At 47.1% G+C, this 23,051-nt stretch overlaps 1 protein-coding gene, 1 long non-coding RNA gene and 1 pseudogene across 2 annotated transcripts in view; all 3 read left to right on the top strand.

The window, feature by feature from the left end:
* Nucleotides 1-10,083: 10,083 nt before the first annotated feature.
* LOC123457548 lies at nucleotides 10,084-19,203 on the top strand. The gene is made up of 2 exons (XR_006635040.1): nucleotides 10,084-10,342; nucleotides 18,812-19,203. It is a non-coding gene; the product is annotated as an uncharacterized LOC123457548 (long non-coding RNA).
* A 1,237-nt stretch (nucleotides 19,204-20,440) lies between these two features.
* Nucleotides 20,441-21,841, top strand: LOC101609071 (annotated as a pseudogene).
* The window catches only part of LOC123457511 (CCA tRNA nucleotidyltransferase 1, mitochondrial-like), a 45,154-nt gene continuing 43,928 nt past the window's right edge, over nucleotides 21,826-23,051 (top strand). Inside the window, 1 exon segment of the mRNA XM_045141390.1 lies at nucleotides 21,826-21,840. Within this exon segment, the coding sequence (XP_044997325.1) occupies nucleotides 21,826-21,840 (15 nt within the window).

The following is a 23,051-nucleotide window of genomic DNA, read 5'->3' as shown; positions in this document are numbered from 1 at the left end:
GTAGAGCATCAGAGGGCAGAAAACAAGGGCAGAGCAAAGCATCACACTGCTTGGCAGACAAGAAACAAGAAGCCAGAAAGAGGAACATGTGTAGCCAAGATACCCCTTCAAAGGCAAGATTCCAAGGAGCATCTTTCTGAAATCTGGCCCTACCTTCCAGGGTTTCTAGCATGAAGCAGGATTCTGTTTAAAAAAAAAAAAAAAAAAACAGGCTAGGCATGACAATCTATGCCTTTAATCCCAGCATTCAGAATGCAGGGGTAAGAGGATCCCTTTGGGTTTAAGTCCATACGGAGACTACGTAGTGAACTCCAGGTCAGCTGGGCTGGAGAGAGAGCCTATGTCAAAAATCAAGTCAGGTCTGGGTTGCCTGCATGGATAGGGCGTGGGCACATGTGGTGGTCTGGAGTGACTAGGCCAGACACCTAATTCCTGGCTCCTCCCGTCTCCCAGGTCTGGGTTGCCTGCATGGACAGTGTGCATACAGGTGTGCAGGGCAGTCTGGAGTGAATAGGTCAGACCCCTGTTTCTTGACTCTTCCCACCTCCCAGGTCTGGGTTCTCTGCATGGAGAGTGTGTGTGTGCAGGCAGGTGGAAGTAGCAGGCTCAAGTGAGTAGACCAGACCCATGTTTCTGGGCTCCTCCCACTTCTTCTGTCTAGGTTGCCTGCACAGACAGTGAGCAGACAGGCGCAGTGGTCTGCAGTAAGTAGGCCAGACCATTATTTCCTGGCTCCTCTCAATTCTCCAGTATGGGTTGCCTGCTGGTGCGGACAGTGTATGGGTGGCCATGATGGTCTGTAGTGAGTGAGGCATGGAATAAGTAGGCAGATCCTTGTTTCCTTGCTCCTCTCAGCCCCCTGGTCCTCATAGGACTGATTGCGCTTTGCTTGGGGAGGCCTGGTCCCTATGTGAGCTGTGTAATCAGGCCTTTTGCTCTGGTATTCCAACTACATACTGGGTGCCAACATCCATGTCCACCTGAGTCAGAGAGTACATGGGACAAAGGACAAAAATATGGTTCCTCTTCAATAAAATAAAGAGTCTTCCTAAATTGGGAAGGCAAGGCAAAAAAAAAAAAAAAAAAAAAAAGCCAACTAAAGTCAGAAAACTGAGAGATCTACATCAAGGATGCCTAGACCTACAATGGAATCCTTCAATTAAATCACAGGTAAATCAACAAAACTTCATTCCCAAAATGAAAACACAACAACTTGTTGTGAGACCCTGATCAAAAAAATTGCTGAACAGGAAGCCAAACATCAAAGAACCAACAATAGTATCAATAAGTTGAACAGAATTGTCTCCTAGGGCATTCAGCTTTTGATAGTAGGCTTCACTTGATAGAAGAAAACATTAGAGTTATGAGTAAATTGAAGGTAAGTCAAGAAATGGAAGATTTCAACAACAGGTTGATTAAGATTAAAGAAGACTTGATCAAATGCAAGAATGAACTTCAGGAAGCATCAATAAAATCAGAACTGGAATTGAAATTGTACCTCCAAACAGACAGGGACACAGTGCAAAATAACAGAAAAAAATAGGGCTGGAGAGATGGCTTAGTGATTAAGCGCTTGCCTGTGAAGCCTAAGAACCCCGGTTTGAGGCTCGGTTCCCCAGGTCCCACATTAGCCAGATGCACAAGGGGGCGCACGTGTCTGGAGTTCATTTGCAGAGGCTGGAAGCCCTGGCGTGCCCATTCTCTCCCTCTCCCTCTATCTGTCTTTCTCTCTGTGTCTGTCGCTCTCAAATAAATAAATAAATAAAAATAAATAAAAATTTAAAAAATTATTGAAGAAAAAATTCTGACTCTCTCCAAAGAGAGGTCCATCCAGATACAAGAAGCTTACAGAACACCAAACAGACAAGACCAAAGAAGAAATTCTCCAAGACATGTCATAGTAAAAACTCCCAACAATGAAAACAAAGAGATAGTACTAAAATAAGCAAAAGAGAAACAATTCACAACATAAAAAGACAATCTCATCAGAATTACATTCTCAGTAGAAACCCTGAAAGCCAGAAGTGCCTGGATTGGGACACATCAAACATGAAAAACTATGGGTTCCAAGCCAAGGTATTCTACCCAGCAAAAGTATCCTTCAAAGCCAGGCGTGGTGGCGCACGCCTTTAATCCCAGCACTCGGGAGGCAGAGGTAGGAGGAGTGCCATGAGTTCAGGGCCACCCTGAGATGACAGAGTTAATTCCAGGTCAGCCTGGACCACAATGAGACCCTACCTCAAAAAATCAAAAAAAAAAAAAAAGTATCCTTCATAACAGATGATGAAAGAAAAATCTGCATGAAAAAAGTCAACACTATGATTATATGAACACAATACCGAAACTACAAAGACTACTTGAGGGAATGCTCCACAAAGGACACTGAAACAACCAATCTCAGGGGCCATCAAGAAGAAGACCACAATGACCAAAATAGTCTAGGCTAAAAACAAAACAAAACAAAACAAAACAAAAAAAAACCCTACAAAACACAAGATGGCACCAAACCCATAAAACATGACAGGGATTAATTAAAACCTCACAATGATAATATTAATGGCCTTAACTCACCCATCAAATGACACAGGTGATCAAAAAACTGGATCCTTCTATCACCATTAAAAACGGACACCTTCTCAGGGTGAAAGGTTGGAAAATGATATTCCCAGAAAATGGAAATAAAAAACAGGCAGGTGTTGCTATATTAATATCTGATAAAATAGACTTCAAACCAAAGGTAATCAAAAAGGACAAAGAAGGCCACTTCTTATTCATGAAGAAAATTACCCAACATGAGCACATCACAATCACAAATATATATACACCAAACACAGGTGCACCACAAGCAAAATCTACTTGACAATAAAACAGAAATAAATACCAATACCATCATAGTTGGGAGAATTCAATACTCTACTAACATCAATAGACAGATCATCGAAGCATAAAATCAACAAGGAAATAATAGAGCTCAACAAAATCATAGATCGACTAGACCTAACAGATATCTATAGAACTTTCCACCCCAACTATACAGAATGCACATTCTTCTCAGCAACCCATGGAGCCTTCTCCAAAATTGACCATATATTAGGCCATAAAGTGTGCCTTCATGAAGTCAGGAAAACTGAAGTAACTCCCTGCCTCATGTCATACCACAGTGCTTTAAAGCAAGAAATTAACAAGAGACACACCAAGAACTCCACCAGCTCCTGGAGACTAAACACCACACTTTTACACAGTGAATAAGTCATGTAAGAAATAAAAATCAAATCAAGGCAAAACAAAATAGGGATTTTGGACATGTGTCAGTGGTTAAAGAAAATTGTTTGTAAAACTTTTCAACCTGGTTCAACTTCCCAACACCCAGATAAAGCCAGATGGACATTCTTTTGCAGTAGCAGGTGACACTTGGTGTGCCCATAAAGCACTTGGATATGTAAATAAATAGATAAATACAAAACTAAAAATTATTTTTAAATCCTAAAAGCAATAGGAAAGAAAGAAAGGAAGGAAAGAAGAATTCTGAATGGGGGAAAGTGCGAAAGAGGGAGAAGAAGAATGGCACATTTGAGGCAGGGTGAATGGCACTTGGCACTCTTGGCCCTCAGGGAAGGCAGGAGCAAGGGCCCTTGATCAGGTCAGGATAACAACCGAGCCATCCACAGCAGAAGAGGCCAAGGTTTATAGAGCTCTCCCTCCACTGAAGACCTGCCTTTCTCTTCCTCTAAGATCGCCTTTCCTAGAAACACTGAGTTGAGATGAGCTATGCATATGCCCCTGAGAACTTACCAGACCAGTTTGTATCCAACAGAACCAGGCAGAGCCAAGACATCTCAAGCCATGGCCACCTGCTTGTTTGAGGTTCCTGGCTTCATTATATCTGGGACTGCCAACCCACTGACTCCTCCTGGGAATATGGAAATGAGAGTGCTGGGGATGTTGCTCAGTGATAGAACACTTGCTAAAATTAAGCCAGTGAGGGGATGAGTGTGTGACTCACTGGTAGAGCAGTAGCCTAGAATCCCCCAGTGAAGGGCTAGGGGCATGGCTCTTTGGTAGAGCACTTGCCTAGCACGCTTGTATCACATGGGAAATGGTTAAGTCCTTACCTGGGATTCCGGTGCTCCTGGGGATCTGTGTGCTCCTGGGGGACCTATAGGCAGAGTTACCAATGGCCACCTGAGGCCAGCAAAGCTAACTGCCCTCTGCCAGCTCTGGAGATGGACATTTCCAGCCTTTTTTCCCTGCGTCTGTCCTCATAGGTGGTGGATGAAGGAAGAGGGAAGCACACTGTAGTAATTTGAACATATGTCCCACATAGACTCAAGTGTTTTATTAAAGCTTGTAACTTGGGAGTGAGGAGGTGTCCCTGGGTGCAGACCCTGGGATCCAGCCCAAAGGTGTGTTTGGGGACAGATCTGAATTCCAGCCTAAAGGTATGCAGAGAGGTTTGAGCCCTGGTGAAATGTCTTCCTGTCACTGGTTTTGTGTTTGCTGCTTTTTGGTATTTGCTGGCTGCTGGTGGTTTCTCTTTGCTTGGATTTATGAATGGGAGCCAGCTTCTTCCACTGTGGTTAGAACTTCCACTGTATCTGTAAGCTTGAAATAAGTCCCTTCCTCCTCCAAGTTGTCTGTTTTGGATGTTCATCCCAGAAACGTGAAGCTTATTCCTCCACATACATTCATCAGGCATTCCATCCTAGTGTCCAGAGCCACACTTCCATCTGCTCGATCTACACCTTCATTTGCATGCCTCGTCAATATAGTCAATCCCATCCTGGGATCCAGAGAGAAAGCTAGTCTAGAAAGTTCTCAGCCTAGTCTGTCAGTCTCTGCCCATCTGGGAACCCAGAACTAGCCTTCCTGATACACTCCTACCCTAGTGCTTTGGTTACCATGACAATATGCTCACCCTATGGCCACCATGATTGCACTTTGAGAAACACACCCCATCAGGCTCCTCTCAGGTCCCTCAAACTCTTAAGTCAAATCCTCTTTGCCCTCACTGCTCATATACCCTGCAAGAAAGTTCAATCAGTGCTGTTTCTTCTCTTGCAGGTTCCATACCTATCTGAGTCCCTTCTTGGTGCTCTTTCTTGTTGGTCTTAGGTGGCACCCTCTCCTCCAGGAGTCCCTCCAGGATTTTTCCCTCTCCTCCTTCACAAATACAGGGACCAGCCACTGCCAATGTTTGATGTACATTAAATTACTGTCTTCCCCTTTGTGACAGTTAAGGTGTTGTCAACTTGATCTGTTTAGTAATCCACAGAAATCCCCTTTGGGTGGGTCTTGGAGGTTGCTTCCAGGAAGAATCAACTAAAGGAGGAAGCCCTTTCCCCAGAGTGAGCCCTTCCCCCAGAGTGGGTGGCCCTGCTCAGAGGGGGTAAAAAGAGCCCCTTCCTTCCTTCCACTTGGCTGCCGGAGCTGCTCACTACCTTCCAGCGTGGACTGAAGACCAGCGTGGGCCAAAGACCAGCGTCAACTGAAGACTCACTTGGATCGAAACCCAGCAGCTCCTCAGGAAGCCTCCAGGCTTTCCAGCACCATCTTCAGTGCTGGGTCAGGACTGCTGAGGCATCTGGCCACATGGACTGAGCAGCTACCAGGTTCCCTGATTCTTGGGCCTGCAACAATAAATTCCCTTTTAAAAATAATTCATTCTAGCAGTTCTGTTCCTCTAGAGAACCCTGACTAATATACCCCTGGACCATTGAGCTATGTAGAGGGAATTTGGGTAGGTCTCATGTGCTTTTGTTCCCCTGCCTCTACACAGATCTGTGCTTCCAAGACTGTAGGAAGATGGCTGGGTTGTGCCATGTAGTGATTTCTAGGGACCAAATATCATGTGTTGATCCAGTTACAAAACAAACACCACCCCCCCCCCCCGTGCAAGTATATTTGAGATGTACCATGTTATCTCGGAAGCCTAGTGACCCTTAAATTTGCTTTCTTACCTTCTTCAAATGTCACCTTTTGGATGAGCTCTACTCCAGTTCCTCCCAAACTCTGACTCCTAATGGGGTTTTTGCCCATTTTACAGAAGTGACTTCTTTATGCCATGCTAGGGACAGAACTTAGACCATGCCCCAGCCCCTCCTTATGAGATTCTAGGTATGTGCTCTACCACTGAGAGACATCTCCAGCCCCACAGTGGGAGATTCTAGGCAGGTGCTTTGCCAACTGACTCATGTCCCCAGCCCTTCACTGGGGGATTCTAGGCAAGTGATCTATCACTGAGCCACACCCCCATCCCTTAACTGGGAGATTCTAGGCAAATACTCTACCATTGAGCTATACCATAGTTCCTCTTATAGGGATCATAGGCAGGTGCTCTACCACATACCCACAGATCCAGGGGAAGTTCTAACCACAGTAGAAGAAGCTGGCTCCCATTCATAAATCCAAGCAGAAAGAGAGAAACCACCAGCAGCCAGCAAACACAAAGCCAGCGACAAGAAGACATTTCACCAGGCTCAATATACCATGCATTTCATTGGATGGTTCTAGTCAGGAGCTCTATCACTGAGGTCCATCCCAGCCCTATTACTTTTACAAGTAAATACCTTATCCACTGAGCCATCTCACCAGCCCACCATCTTAATGCTTTCATTTGGAAACAGTCTAACTAAGCTACCCAGGCTGGTTTTGAACTTGATCTGTAATCCAGATAGACCTTGACCTTTCAATCCTCTTTCCTTAACCTCCTGAGTAGCTGAGATGCCAAGCAGCAGGCCCAGCTTGAAAGTGACTTATTATTGAAACCTGGGTTTGATTATAAGGTGACAGGCAGTTCACAAGAACCTAAGACACTGCCCAGTTAGTGCCCACAGGATGTTTGTTTACTGTACAGAAGAATCACTGAGAAAATGCAGGCCAGCCTCTTCTGCCATTATGGGACTTCCTCTGGACCTGTAAACTTCAAATAAATTTCCTTCTTCCTGCAACCTGTGCCTGGTTTGGAGGTTCCTCCCAGCGACCTGAAGCTGTCTGCTACAGTGACCCTACCTCAGCCTTCTAAGTGCTGGGATTAAAGGCGTGCACCATCACACCCGGCTCCCTTAAACTGATTTTTGTCAGGCATTTCATCAGACAACTAGAAGCTGGTTAATACAGTAGAACATGCCCCACCTCCTGAATGACCCAGCTGAGCAACCTGGCATGGTGTAGATTATTGGTTCTTTCCTCCAGTGAAGGAGTGCCTGGCTGTGACTTAAGGCTCACTGTTACTGCCCAGCACATTGGGAGAGTTTCCTCCTGAAAACCACTCCCTGTTGAACTCCAAGGGCAGGATGGCACCCAAAGATAACTGAAGCAAACCAACAGCTTTCCAAAGACAGATCACATACACAGAGGAGCCAGAACCAAGATCACAAGTAAAGGAAGCTGACTGAAGCTAAGGCCTGTGTGTGTGTGTGTGTGTGTGTGTGTGTGTGTGTGTGTGTGTGTATCCCACCAAAAATGGCATATTTAACTTTCTACATAGCATCACAGGTTAGGAAATTCAGGAAGGGTTAACATTTTCCTAACATGCAAATCATATCACTAATTATTTTCCAGTGTGGTTTGTGAGCAAAAAGGTACTCTCATTTTAATTTGTTTGAGATAAGTTCACCTTATGTAAATTCATGAACCTCCTGACTTAGCTTGCAGGATGCTTTGATTAAAAGTGTGAGCTACCACACCTGGCTCCGCCCCCCCTCCCCCGAGGTAGGGACTTGCTCTAGGCCAGGCTGACCTGGAATTCACTATGTAGTCTCAGGCTGGACTCAAACTCACAGTGATCCTTCTGCCTCTGCCTTCTCCGAGTGCTGAGATTAAATGTGTGTGCCACCACACCCAGCTTGGTTTTATTTTAAGAAAGAAGGTGTCTTCCATTTTATTGCATGCAAGAAATATCTTCAAGATAACTCTTTAAAATCATGAGACGAGGGTTGGAGAGATGGCTTAGCAGTTAAGACATTTGCCTGGGAAGCCTAAGGACTCAGGTTCAATTCCTCAGGACCCATGTAAGCCAGATACACAAGATGGCATGTGCGTACAAAGTTCATTTGCAGTAGCTAGAGGCTCTTCTTTATCTGCCTTATTCTTTTGTTCCCTCTCAAACAAATAAATAAAATAAAATAATTCATGACATGAGGGAATGGAGAGATGACTCAGCAGTTAAATGAACTTGCTTACAAAGTCTGACAGGCCAGGTTTTATTCCCCAATACCCACAAAAAGTTAGTTGCACAAATTGGTGTATTTGTCTGTAGTTCATTTGCAGTGGCAAGAGGTCCTGGAATATCTCTCTGTCTCTCTCTCTCTCCCCCTGTGTGTGTTTCTATGAAATAAATAAGTATTAAAAAGAAATAATGGGCTGGAGAGATGGCAGTTAAGACATTTGCCTGCATGCCAGAGGACCCAGGTTCAATTCCCCAGGACACATGTAACTATATGCACAAGGTAGCACATGCATCTGGAGTTCATTTGCAGCAGCCAGAGACCCTGGCATGCCCATTTTCTCTTTCTTTCTCTCTCTGCCTCTCTTTCTGCTGCTTTCTCTCAAATAAATAAATAAAATATTTTAAAAAAGAATTCATGCAGGACTTCTCAAGTGGACTGGCTACGAAAACCCACGAGCATTCCTGAAGTGTTCCTTTACCATTATAGCACAGTGGCAATCGTTAAGATTCTCTAATCTTAGTTCTGTTGGAAACTTATTTATTTCCTTTAAAAATTACCAGGCATGCTGGCACACACATTTAATCCCAGCACTCGGGGAGCAGAGGTAGGAGGATGACTGTGAGTTCAAGACCAGCCTGAGACTATATAGTGAATACCAGGCCAGCCTGGGCTAGAGAAAGACCCTCCCTTAAAACAACAGCAACAACAAAAAGTTTTTAATAAAGAAACAAGAAACTGGTGCTGATTATATATATATATATATATTTCTCCCCTCTGAGTCTCCATGTTTCCCAAGAAAGGAAAGAAATCTATGAGGAGAAATATAAACACGCCAGGAAAAAAGCATATCCAATATTTCTGAAATGAATATGCTATGGGATGAATTGTATCCCTCCAAACAATGGGACATAGTTATGTAGTTTCACGCTGGCCTTGAAATCACGGTGATCCTTCTACCTCTACCTCCCATGTGCTGGAATTAAATGCATGCACAAGCACACCCACACCCTTCTTAAAAGAAAAAAGAAAAACAGGCAGAAAGAGAATGAGATTGGTGGATGTTCTAAGGCCTCCAGCGACTGCAAACCAGCTCCAGACACGACCATGTGCATCTGGCTTTACGTGGGTCCTGAGGAATTGCGCAAAGGGCCTTAAGTTAAGCAGGCAAGCGCCATCCCTTTCCCAATTCAAGGCCTGCATCTGAGCTGCAGAATACACGTTCGAATACGGAAGGACCCTGTTTAAGGAGACCAGCTTGTTTCTATGCGTGGGAAAAAAACAAAGACGGCGACTGGGGGACACAGCAGGAAAAGACGAAGCGGCACGCGACCCCCACGCCCGCTGCCGCACGCCTGCGCAGAGCGGGTCCAAACAGCCCGGTAGCGCGGGTCCCGGCCGTGGCTCTGACACAGCTGGGGGAGCGCAACGCGATGACGCCACGAGAAACGCGCCGGCTGAAGGGACGCCTGCGCAGTCCGGAATGAGGGCGGGGTGCCGTCATGTGGAGCACACTGGCTGAAGGGACGCATGCGCAGTCCGGAATGAAGGCGGGGTGCCATCTGGACCACACTGGCTGAGAGGACGCATGCGTAGTCCGGAATAAGGGCGGGGTGACGCCGTATGGAACGCACTGGCTGGAGGGACGCATGCGCAGTCCGGAATGAGGGGGGGGTGCCGCTGTGTGGAACGTGCCGGCTGAAGGGACGCATGCGCAGTCCGGAATGAGGGCGGGGTGCCGCAGTGTGGAACGTGCCGGCTGAAGGGACGCATGCGCAGTCCGGAATGAGGGCGGGGTGCCGCAGTGTGGAACGGGCCGGCTGAAGGGACGCATGCGCAGTCCGGAATGAGGGCGGGGTGCCGCAGTGTGGAACGGGCCGGCTGAAGGGACGCATGCGCAGTCCGGAATGAGGGCGGGGTGACGCCATGTGGACCGCCCTGGCAGAAGGAACGCATGCGCAGTACAGTGCGAGAGCAAAGCTCTTCACCGCCCCCTCCCACTCCATCCTGGATGCTGAGACGCCTGCCCCCAACCCCTCCTAGGCTCGTTACCCACCAGGTCTTCGTCATGGCGGAATGCTTCTGGATGAGCAGCTTGCTGCGAAGGCTGTGGCGGAGGACGGGCGTGAAAGCCAGGGGACCCACGCGTGCGCTCCCTCCTCCACGCTGAAAGCCAGGTGCGCGTGGCAGCCTTGGGCCCCGGGCGCCCGCTTCCGGTGGGACAGGGCCACGTGGGCTCTTTGGGGCCACAAGGCCCCGACCGCTCCCACTGTCCCCCTCCCAACCCACCCGTGCCTCGGTTTCCCCGACTGCAAAACAACCTGCATGGATAACTGCCCCCTTCTGCACGTCCACCGCTCCCTCCTATCCCATCCGTGCCTCAGCTTCCACTTCTGCATAACAAAATGTAGGGTTACCAGCCCCCCTTCTCCCTTGCGTCCCTCCCGAACCTTCCCGTGCCTCAGTTTCCCTGGCTGCAGAATAACTTGAAGGGTTACCTTCCCCCCTTTCTCCCCCACCGCTCTTCGCCTAACTCACCCGTGCCTCAGTTTCCCTATCTACAGAATAACCTGGAGGGTTACCTTCTGCCCTTTCTTACCTTCCCTGTCTTCCCAACCCACCTGTGCCTCAGTTTCCCCGTCTGCAAAATGACGTGGAGGATTACCTTACCCCCTTTCCTCCCTCTCTCCTTCCGAACCCACCAGTGCCTCAGTATTCCCGTCTGCATTATAAACTGGAGAGTTACCTTCCCTCCTTTCCACCACTCCCTCTCTGCTCCCCAACACACCCGTGCCTCAGTTTCCTGTCTGCAGAATTAAATGCAGGGTTACCTTCCTCCCCCTCCCTCTCTGCTTCCTATTTCACACGTGCTTCAGTTTCCTTGTCTGCAGAAGAACCAGTGTACCTTCCCCATTTCTCCCTCTCTCTCTCCTTCTATACAACCCATGCCTAAGTGTCCCCATGTGCAGAATAATGTGAAGGGTTACCTTCTCCCCATTCTACCCCTCTCCCTCTCCTTTCTGACCCCCGTGCCTCAGTTTCCCTGTCTGCAGAATAACTTGGAGAGTTACCTTCTCCCCTTTCTCCCCCTCCCTCTGGGCTTCCTAACCCACGGTGCCTCAGTTTCATCGTCTGAAGAATAACCTAGAGAATTACATTCCTCCGTTTCTCCCCCTCCCTCTTTGCTTCCTAACCCACTCTTGACTCAGTTACCCAGTCTGCAGAATAACCTGGAGGGTTACCCTCTCTCCTTTCCCCCTCTGCTTCATAACCCATTGTGCCTCAGTTTCCCTGTCTGCGGAATAACCTAGAGGGCTACCTTCTCCCTTTTCCCCCCCTACCTGTCTGCTTCCTAACCCACTTGTGCCTCAGTTTCCCTGTCTTTAGAATAACTGAAGTGTTACCTTTTCCCCTTTCTCTGCCCTCTATTCTTCCTAACACACCTTGCCTGCAGAGTAACCCAGAGGGTGAACTTGCCCGCTTCTCCCCTACCCCTCTCCTTCCTAATCCACCTGTGATTCAGTTTCCTAGTTGGAAGAATAACCTGGAGGGTAACCTTTTCCCCTTACTCCCCCTCCCTCTGTGCTTCCTAACCCACCCGTGCCTCAGTTTCCCCATCTGCAATATAAACTAAAGGGTTACCTTACCCATTCCCCCCCTTTTCTCTCTGCTTCCTAAACCCCCAGCCTCAGTTTCCCCATCTGCAGAATAACCTTAAGGGTTAACTTCCCTTATCTCCCCCTCCCTCTCTCCTTCCTAACCCACCCGTGCCTCAGTTTCCCATCTGCAGAATAACCTGGAGCGTTGACTTCTCCCCTTTTTCCCCCTCCCTCTTTCCTTCCCAACCCACCCATGCCTCAGTTTCCTGTCTGATGAATACCCTGGAGGTTACCTACCCCCTTCTCCCCCCTCCCTCTCTATCCTAACCCACCAGCCCCTCAGTTTCGCTGTCTGCAGAATACCCTGGAGGGTTACGTTCCACCCTTTCTCCCCTCCCTCTCTGCTTTCTAATGCCTGGTGCCTCAGTTTCATTGTCTAAAGAATAACATAGAAAATTACATTCTCGCCTTTCTCCACATCCCTCTCTGGTTCCTAAGCCGCTCTTGACTCAGTTTCCCCATCTGCAGAATAACCTGGAGGGTTACTTTCCCCCTTTCTCCCCCTCTGTTTCTCCTTCCTAACCCACCCGTGCATCAGTTACCCACTGCAGAATAACGTGGAGGGTTACCTTCCCCCCTTTCTCCCCCTCCCACTGTGCTTCCTAACCCACCCGTGCCTCAGTCTCCCTGTCTGTAGAATAACCTGGAGTGTTACCTTCTTCCCTTTCTCCCTCTCTGCTTACTAACTCACTTTGCCTCAGTTATCCTCTCTGCAGAATAACCTGGAGGTTTACCTTCTCCTCTTTCTCCCCCTCCCATTCTGCTTCCTAACCCACCCGTGCCTCAGTTTCCCCACCTGCAGTATAACCTGGAGTATTACCTTCTCCCCTTCCTCCCCCCTCCTTCCTAACCCACCCGTGCCTCAGTTTCCCCACCTGCAGTATAACCTGGGGGGGTTACCTTCTCCCCTTTCCCCCCTCCTTCCTAACCCACCCATGCCTCAGTTTCCTGTCTGCAGAATACCCTGGAGGTTTGCTTTCTCCCCCTCCCTCTCTGCTTCCTAACCCCCCAGCCTCAGTTTCCCCATCCGCAGAATAACCTTAAGGGTTAACTTTCCCTATCTCCCCTTCTCTCTCTCCTTCATGACCCACCCGTGCCTCAGTTTCCCATCTGCAGAATAACCTGGAGGTTTACCTTTCCCTGTTTTCTCCCCCTCCCTCTCTGCTTTCTAACCCACCCATGCCTGTTTCCAGGTCAGTAGAATTACTGGAGGGTTACCTTCTCCCCTTTCTCCCCTGTCTCTGTGCTATGTAACCCACCCCTGCCTCAGTTTACCCGTGTGCAGAATAACCTGGAGGATTTCCTTCCCCCCTCTTCCTCCCTCTCTACTTCCTAACCCAACCATGCATCAGTTTCCCCATCTGCAGAGTAACTTAATGGAATTCCTTCCCCCCCCTTCCCTCTGCTTTCTAACACAACCATGCCTCAGTTTCCCTGTCTGCCAAATAACCTGGAGGGTTAGCTTCTTCCCTTTCTCCCCTTCCCTCTCTGCTTCCTAACCCACCATGCCTCAGTTTCCCCATCTGCAGTATAACCTGGAGGGTTACCTTCTCCCCTTATCCCCCTTGCCTCTCTCCTTCCTAACCCACTTGTGCCTCAGTTTCTGCATCTGCTGAAAATCCTGGAAGGTTACCTTCTCCCTTTCTCCCCTTCCCTCTCTGCTTCCTAACCCACCCGTGCTTCAGTCTCACTCTCTGCAGAATAACCTGGAGAGTTACCTTTTCCCCCTCCCTGTCTCCTTCCTTACCCTCCTGTGCCTCAGGTTCCCCGTCTGCAGAATAACCTGGAGGTTTACCTTCTCACCTTTCTCACCCTCTCTCCTTCCTTACACCCCCCCCCCCCGCCCCATGTCATAGTTTTATAGTCTGCAAAATAACCTGGAGGGTAATTCTCCACTTTCTATGCCTCCCTCTCTGCTTCCTAAACCCCCTGTGCCTCAGTTTCCCCCTCTACAGAATAACTTGCAGGGTAACCTTCCCCTTTCTCCCCCTCCCTCTGTGCTTCAGAACTCATCTGTGCCCCAGTTTCCTCGACTGCAGAATAACCTGGAGGATTTCCTTCCCCCCACACCCTCTACTTCCTGACCTAACTGTGCCTCAGTTTCTCTGTCTGTGGAATAACCTGACCAGTTACCTTCTCTTTCTCCAACTCCATCTCCTTCCTAACCCACCTGTGCCTAAATTTCCCCCTCTGCAGAATAAACTGGAGGGTTACCTTCCCTCCTTCCTCTCTCCTCCCCCTCTCCTTCCTAACCCACTGTGCCTCAGTTTCCCCATCTGCAGAATAACTTGGAGGGTTACCTTACCCCCTCTCTCCTCTTCCCTCTCTGCTTCCTTACCCATGGTGCCTTAGTTGCATCGTCTGAAGAATAACATAGAAAATAACATTCCCCCTTCCTCCCCCTCCTTATTTGCTTCCTAACCCACTCTTTTTTTTTTTTGGTTTTTCGAGGTGGGATCTCACTCTAGCCCAGGCTGACCTGGAATTCACTATGGAGTCTCAGGGTGGCCTTGAACTCACGGCGATCCTCCTACCTCTGCCTCCCAAGTGCTGGGATTAAAGGCGTGTACCACCACGCCCGGGTCTAACCCACTCTTGACTCAGTTTCCCCATCTGTAGAATAACCTGGAAGGTTACCTTCCCCCTTTTCTCCCCCTCCCTTACTACTTCCTAACCCACCTGTGCCTCAGTTACCCACTGCAGAATAACCTAGTTACCTTCCCTCTTTCTCCCCCTCCCTCACTTCTTCCTAACCCGCCAGTGCCTCAGTTTCCCCCTCGGCAGAATAAACTGGAGGGTTACCTCCTACCCTTTTTCTCCCTCCCCTCCCTGTCTCCTCCTTAACCCACCCGTACCTCAGTTATCTGCAGTATAACCTGGAGGGTTACCTTCTCCCCTTTCTCCCTCTCCCTCTCTCCTTCTTAGCCCACCCATGCCTCAGTTTCCCTGTTGGCAGAATAACCTGGAGGGTTACCTTCCTTCCCCTCCCCCAGCTTCTTACCCACCATGCCTCAGTTACCCATCTGCCAAAACTCCAGGAGGGTTACCGTCCCCCTTTCTCCCACTCTCTGCTTCTTAACCGACCAGTGCCTCAGTTTCCCCATATGCAGAATAACCTGGGAGATTTCCTTGCCTCCTGCCCCTCCTCTACTTTCTGACCCAACCGTGACTCAGTTTCCCTGCCAACCGAAGAACCTGGAGAGTTACCATGTCCCTTTCTCCACCTCCCTCTTTGCTTCCTAAAAACCCTACCCGTGCCTCAGTTTCCCCGTCTTTGAATAACCTGAAGGTTTACCTTCCTCCCTTCCTCCCCCTCGCTCTTTCATTCCTAACCCACCCGTGCCTCAGTCTCGTACTCTGAAGAGTAACCGGGAGGGTTACTTACGCACTTCCTCCTCCTCCCTCTGTGCTTCTTAACCCACCCGTGCCTCAGTTACCCCGTATGCAGTTTAACCTGAAGGGTTACCTACTCCCCTTTATCCCCCTCCCTTTCTCCTTCCTAACCCAGCCCATGCCACAGTTTCCCTGACTGCAGTATAACCTGAATTGTTTCCTTCCACCCTCTTCCCCCTCCCTCTCTGCTTCCTAACGCACCCGTACCTCAGTTTCCCCGGCTGCAGAATAACCTGAAGGGTTACCTTCTCCCCTCCCCCCTGCTTCCTAACCCACCCATACCTCAGCTTCCCCATCTATAGTATAAACTGAAGGGTTACCTTATCCCGTCCTCCCCCTTTCTCTCTGCTTCTTAACCCCCCATGCCTCAGTTTCCCCATCTGCAGAATAACCTTAAGGGTTAACTACCTCTTATCTCCCCCTCCCTCTCTGCTTCCTAAACCACCGTGCCTCAGTTTCCCGACTGCAGAATGCCCTTGATGTTTACTTTCTCCCCTCCCTCTTGCTTCCTAACCCACTGTGCCTCAATTTCCCCATCTGCAGTATAAACTGAAGGGTTACCTTACCCCTTCCTCCGCTTTTCTCTCTGCTTCCTAATCCCCCAGAGCCTCAGTTTCCTTCTCTGCAGATTAACCTTAAGGGTTACCTTCCCTTTTCTCCCCCTCCCTCTCTGCTTCCTAATGCACCCGTGCCTCAGTTTCCTGGTAAGCAGAATCACTGGAGGGTTGCCTTCTCCCCTTTCTCCCCAATCTCTGTGCTGTATAACCTACCTATGCCTCAGTTTACCCCTGTGCAGAATGACCTGGAGGGTTTCCTTCCCCCCTCTTCCTCCCTCTCCACTCCCTAACCCAATCATGCATCAGTTTCCCCATCTGCAGAATAACTTGATGGAATTCTTTCCCCCTTCCCACTCCCTCCTACTTTCTAACTGAACCGTGTCTCAGTTTCCCTGTCTGCAGAATAGCCTGGAAGGTTACCTTTTCCCTTTTCTCCCCCTCCCTCTCTGCTTCCTAACCTACCTGTGCCTCAGTTTCCTCCTCCGAAGAATAACCTGGAGGGTTGCCTTCCCCCTTTCCTCCCCCTCCCTCTGTGCTTCCTCATGCACCCATGCCTCAGTTTCCCTGTCTGCAGTATAACCTGGAGGGTTACCTTTTTCAGTTTTTCCTCTTCCCTTTCTGCATCCTAACCCCCCGTGCCTCAGTTTCCCCATCTACAGAATAACTTGCAGGGTTACCTTCTCCCCTTTCTCCCCCTCCCTCTCTGCGTTCTAACCCACGGTGCCTCAGTTTCATCTTCTGAAGAATAACCTAGAGAATTACATTCCCATGAGCCCTAGGGGTGTAATGTTTGCTGGTGTCTGGCTTACTGTATATACTATGCTCACCAAACTTCCCAGTAAGCACTTCTCTCAATGTTTATACCCATATAATTGCTACTCTCAGTTTTGGTTAGTGAACCTTTTCTTTTCAGATGGCAGTGACCTTGGGATGACTCAGAAGGCACCATGGTGCTGAGAGGAAGTGATGGAGGAGTGCTCAGCACTGAAATATCTATCCCACCTTCTAGAGCTCAGAGTCCATTGCAGAAAAGGTGGTAGAAAGAATGTAAGAGCCAAAGGGAGGATAGGACTCTTTACAATGTGCTCCTCCAGACACAAAATGACCTGGATATCCACGACCTCATAGTGCCTGACACTACCTACACAAGACCATCATAATAGGAGGAAAAGATGATGACATCAGAATAAAAGAGAGTGTGGGGGGGTATGATGGACAGTGGAGTTTTAAAGGGGAAAGTGAGAGGAGGGAGGGATTTACCATGGGATAATGTGTTAAAAAACAAACAAACAAACTGTGGTGTAGAAGAAAGTGTCTAGACATCAAATGCAAGAGAGGAATTCACTTCTAGAAGGGTGTGGGAATAGACATGGATTGTCAAGGTATCCATAAGGCGTCTTCAGTGGTCTTCATGAAATGTCACTTCTGGGCTGGAGAGATGGCTCAGTGGTTAAGACACTTGCCTGTGAAGCCTAAGGACCCAGGTTCAGTTAATCAGTACCCATGTAAAGCCAGATGCTGTAGGTAGCACATACATCTGGAGATCATTTGTAGTGGCTGGAGGTCCTGGTGTGCCATTCTCTTTCTCTCAAATAAATAAATAAATAAAATATGTATTTTTTTTTTAAATTTTACTTGAGCTGGAGGGATGTTTTAGCAGTTAAGGCACTAGTCTGCAAAGCCAAAGGACCCAGGTTCAATTCCCCAGAACCCACATAAGTCAGATGTATAAGGTGTTGCATGCTCCTGGAGTTTGTTTGCAGCAACTGGAGGCCCTGGCATGTTCATGCTCATCTTTCTCTCCTTCTTTGTCTTACAAATAAATAAAAACAAATTTCACTTCTTCAGCAGATAGTACTCAATGCCAGTTTCAATATGCAGCTCTCTGAGATGTCATTCCCCTGGTGAGAGGGAGAGATATTCTCCTAACTTTTACAAAAGTATACATTACAGAGCTGGGTTTGGTGGCTCACACCTTTAATCCCAGCACTTGGGAGGCAGAAGTAGGCATATCATTGTGCGTTCAAGGCCATCCTGAAACAACATAGTGAATTCCAGTTTATCCTGTCTAGATAGAAACCATACCTTGAAAAAACAAAACAAAACAAAAAAGTATGAAAGTTTTCCAATTTCTCTTATTGTTTATACCTTATTGCCAAGTTTATTTTTTTTAATTTTTATTTATTTGAGAGATATATATATAGAGAAAATGGGCAAGCCAGGGCCTCTAGCTGGACAAACAAATTTCAGACACATGTGTCACATTGTACATCGGGCTTACATGGGTCCTGGAGAATCAAACCCGAGTCTTTCGGCTTTGCAGGCAAGCACCTTAATGGCTAAGCCATCTCTCTAGTCCCCCTAATTTGTAAATTTAAGCTCAGTACACACATGGGTGTATAGGATACAAAATGAATGTATACAGGGTTGAGGGCTATCTGGTTTTACACATTTCCTGGGGCTGACTCTTGCGACATAGGCCCTACAGATGCATTGAAGGGATACCTGTAAAAGGTGTACTGTACTTTCTACATCTCAGTTAGTCTATATGTAAATCTATACACAACAAATAGATAAGAGGGGAAGGGATGAAAATTCTCTATGCGATGAGTTTATCATTTCCTTGTTACTTCCACATCATTTTTCTATGACCTCATAGCACTTCTTTCTTATTATTTATCTATTTATTTGAGAGAGAGAGAATTGGTGTACCAGGGATTCCAGCCACTGCAAATGAACTTCAGATGCATGTGCCACCTTGTGCATCTGGCTTCTTTGGGTCCTGGGGAATCAAACCCATGTCCTTTGACTTTGCTGGCAATCACCTTAACCACTAAGCCATCTCTTCAGCCCTTCTTCTTTCTTTCTTGAAGCAAAAGATTTTCTTCCCTTTGAAGCTGCCATGCCGGAGGAGGTTAACCAAGAGAAAGGCAGTGTGGAAAGATGGATACACATGCCCCAGGATGGATGGGTTCAGCCTGAGTCTGCTTAAATTATGAAGATAATTTTTTTTTTTTAAATTTATGTTTTTTGACAGAGTGCAGCCTGAATGCAATGGAGAGAAACCAGCCTGTTCTGGATGTTAACTGTCCCCATAGGGACCATCAAATGCCCACATCGGGACTCCACATGAACTTCAGGAAATGCAGGCAGGTCCTGGATCTCCCTGCCTCACAGGATGACAGTGAGCTCAGGACCACCACCTGGAGAAGAGGTTGCAGCCAACAGACCTGGACTGTCACCTGGACCATTGTCCCACCAGCCATTCTTCAGTATGAAGATTCATTCCTTTGCAATTTCCGTGCAATGTATATTCCTTCCTTGCATTTATGAATTCCAATCATGGGAGTTCATAAAGCCTCTTTGATTTCCTGTGTCTCAGATGCTAATAAACCCAGGGGCTATCGGAGAGTAGCCCCAAAAACATGACTGTTGCTACCACCTTTCTTCATTTTAAAAAATTTTTAAAAATTTATTTATTTGACAGAGGCAGAGAGAGAATGAGCATACCAGGGCCAACAGCTACTTCAAACAAATTCCAGACAAATGCACTACCTTGTGCATCTGGCTTAAGTCGGTACTGGGGAATTGAGCCTGGGTCCTTAGGCTTTGTAAGTCCTATAACAAGCGTCTCACCTGTCTTCTTGCAAAACTATGTGATGTTGCTTTAATGTTCATAATCTTTATGCGTATGCGTGTGTATGCTGTGTTCATGTATTGAGTGCATGTGTGTGCGCTTGTGGAGGCCAGAGGACAACCTCACCTGTCCTCCCCAGGGATGTCATCCATATGGTGGAGATGGGTCTCTTTTGCTTGGAACTTAACCAATTCCGCCAGACTTACTGGGTATCACATCCCAAGGATGCTCCTTGTTTGCCTCCCCAGTCTGGGATAGCAGGTATGCACCTCCATGACTGCCACCCCCAATCCCCCCTCGGCTTTGTAATGAGGGTTCTGGAGATTGAACTCAGGTCTTCGTGCTTGCAAGACAAGCACCTTACCAACTGAACCATCTCTTTAATCCCTACTCTTAATTTTTAAAATATGTATTTTATTTATTTGCAAGCAGAGAGATAGGAGAAAGAGATAATGGGCATGCAAGAGTCTTTAGCCACTACAAATAAATGCCAGATGCATTTGCCGTCTTGTGCATCTGGCTCACATGAGCCCTAGAGAATCAAACCTGGGTCCTTCAGCTTCGTAGGCAAGCACTTTAACCAATGTCATTCCTCTCTAGAGGAACAGAACTGATAGAAGGAATTGTATTAAATGCGAATTTATTGGATTAGTGTATTGCAGTCCAACAATAGCAGGTTGCAGTCCAGAGAGTCAAGGAACCCAGTAGCTGCTCAGCCCACAAAGCTGGATACCTCAGCAGTCCTAATGAAGCACTGGAGGCTTCCAGGAGAGCCGCTGCTCTCCGGCCCACACTGCAAAGCAGCAAACAGCACCGAGAGCCCGATGGGAGGAGGGGATACTTTCCTTCCCAGCGCTCCAGCACTCTGGCAGAGGTAGGAGGATTGATGTGAGTTTGAGACCAGCCTGAGACTTATTCCAGGCCAGCCTGGGCTAAAGCAAGACACTACCTAGAAACCCCTCCCCGCAAAAAATAATAAATAAAAATACATGTGTGTTTTACTAAAATAAAATTGTTTTGGCTCACACCATGTGTTCCTCCGCACGCCACACGGGGGACTTTTCGGTGGGGATTTTGGGTGCCAACCAGATGCAGCATTTTTGGAAAATAGCGCCCTGTGCAGCTGAAGCGCTTTGCGAGGCGCCTCGGGTCCTGGCACGACCTCCTGCTGCTCCCCCGCCGCTGCTCCTGAAGCTTTTCCAGATTGCCCTGGTAGACTTGGGAAAGAAGCTTCTAGAAGCGGCACGAGCGGGTCAAGATGATGAAGTTCCCATTTTGATGGCAAATGGAGCTCCTTTTACTACTGACCGGCTGGGAACGTCTCCCCTTCAACTTGCCGCCAGTAGGGGCATTACTCCACCACAGAGGTACTGCTTCCAGCTGGTGTAATTAGGGATGCCAGAACCAAAGTGGACCGAACACCATTGCACGTGGCAGCTTCTGAGGGCCATGCCAGCGTAGTTGAGGTTTTACTTAAGCATGGTGCTGATGTCACGGCAAGGACATGTTAAAGATGACAGCTCTGCATTGGGCAACAGTACATAATCATCAAGAGGTGGTGGAACTGCTGATCAAATACGGTGCTGATGTACACACACAAAGTAAAGTTTGTAAAACAGCATTTGATAGTTCAATAGATAATGGAAAGGAAGATTTAGCAGAGCTATTACAGATTGCTAAGCAGAACCAAATCAACACAAACCCAGAGCGTCCCGACACTGACAATACATGCTGCGACACCACAGTTTATCATTGGACCTGGAGGGGTGGTGAACCTCACAGATGAAACGGGGGTATCTGCTGTTCAGTTTGGAAACTCTCCTACATCAGTATTAGCCACGTTAGCCGCCTTAGCTGAAGCATCTGCTCCGTTGTCCAATTCTTCAGAAACTCCAGTAGTGGCCACAGAGGAAGTGGCTACTGCAGAATCTGTGGATGGTGCAATTCAGCAAGTGGACGGTTCAGGAGGTCAGCAAGTTACAGATGGAATTCAGCTTGGGAATCTGCACTCCATTCCAACCAGTGGAATAGGTCAGCCTATCATTGTGACCATGCCAGATGGACAGCAAGTATGGACAGTACCAGCAACAGACACTGCTGAAGAAACTGTTATAAGAGAAGAACCACCAGTTAAGAGACAGTGTATCGAAACAATTGAAAACCGGGTGGATCTGCGGAAATAGAGAGAGAAGCTCTTCAGAAACAGTTGGATGAAGCAAACCGAGAAGCAGGAAAGTACCGGGAGCAGCTTCTGAAGAAAGAGCAGGAAGCAGAGGCCTACAGACAGAAACAAGAAGCCGTGACTCGTCTTCAGAGCAACGAAGAAGCTGTTTAACCAAATGAACATGCAGTTTGCTTGTGCTTTTGCTCAAAAAAGAATGCGATCTTGAAGTGTACAGAGTAAGGGTACAGCCATGGGATACAGGACGGTGGGAGAGGCTACAGACTGGACTTCAGCCATGAGCGCTGAATTCTTGTAACATAAGACTCTAGAAGCTGTGTAATGTATTTAAAACTGAATTCTGTAAATAGTGTTTTGTTTTTTTTTAAACTGCTGGAAATGAGTTGATAAAGATCATTGAGATCCAAAACGCAATAAGCCACTGATATAGTGAATTCTTTGTGATTTTTAATACAGACTTAATTTCCTAGAACAGTTTTAAGGGTAATTGTTGTTGATTAGACCAAATGTCATATGATAATTATGGTGGACTCATGCTGGGCTTGCTATGGAAGGTATAAGCTTCCATGTGAAGACTTCTCCTAGGAACTCTCTTTGTACAGCTCTTAAGTTGTCTCAGATTCTTGGAAAACATTTTTTAGGAAGCAAAAAATTTGTATTTGTTGAATTTCAGCTATACTCAAGTAGATTTACACGGATATGAAGCAAATATTTTTAAATTTTGTTTGTAAATATTTTGCATGTTTTATAATTTTGAAATGCATCACTTGCATAGGTATTTTTTCCCACAAAGATGATGAACATTACCAGGAAAATAAAAGCAAAAACAACAACAACAACAACAACAAAACAAAACAAAAAAAAAAAAAAAAGAAAAGAAAGGAAAGCAAAGCTTTCATTCTATAGGTCATTGAAACTAAGTAAGCTAGAAGCTGGTTTATTGGAATGACAATGTTCTTGGAAGGAGCAGCTTACAAAATAACTTGAATTTGCAAAATCTATGCTTCTTTGAAAGTTTCACTGTGGGGACGTGAAACTGTTTTCTGTGCCTTCTATCATGATTTCCACATGAAAGCACTTTAAGGCACTGGATTTTAAGATGATGTTTTGGCAAACTCAGTGCATATAGGTTTCTAAAATACTTCATGGACTTACCCTCCCAACCCCTGAAATTATCCTTATGGAAAAAAATTGCTTTTGTATGTACAACAAGAACTTTTTGTATACAGTGATGCTATAGATGTATCTAATATGACCTCCCTTTCCTTGTGAAAGCTCCATGTCTGTGCCGTGATTACCTCTCATCCCAATATTATTGGTCCACAATGAGTGGATATTAAACATTGGCAGACTGTTCATTCTTTTTTGTATAACCTAACTTAAAGCTTTTTCTTCCTGCTTTGTTTTTAAATGTTTTATGGCTTTATAAAAATGTTTAACCCTAAAACCTCTCTAGAT

This window comes from Jaculus jaculus, unplaced genomic scaffold (genome assembly GCF_020740685.1).
Source record: "Jaculus jaculus isolate mJacJac1 unplaced genomic scaffold, mJacJac1.mat.Y.cur u25, whole genome shotgun sequence".
Classification (NCBI taxonomy): Eukaryota; Metazoa; Chordata; class Mammalia; order Rodentia; family Dipodidae; genus Jaculus; species Jaculus jaculus.
This window is presented reverse-complemented; position numbering and strand designations above follow the sequence as displayed.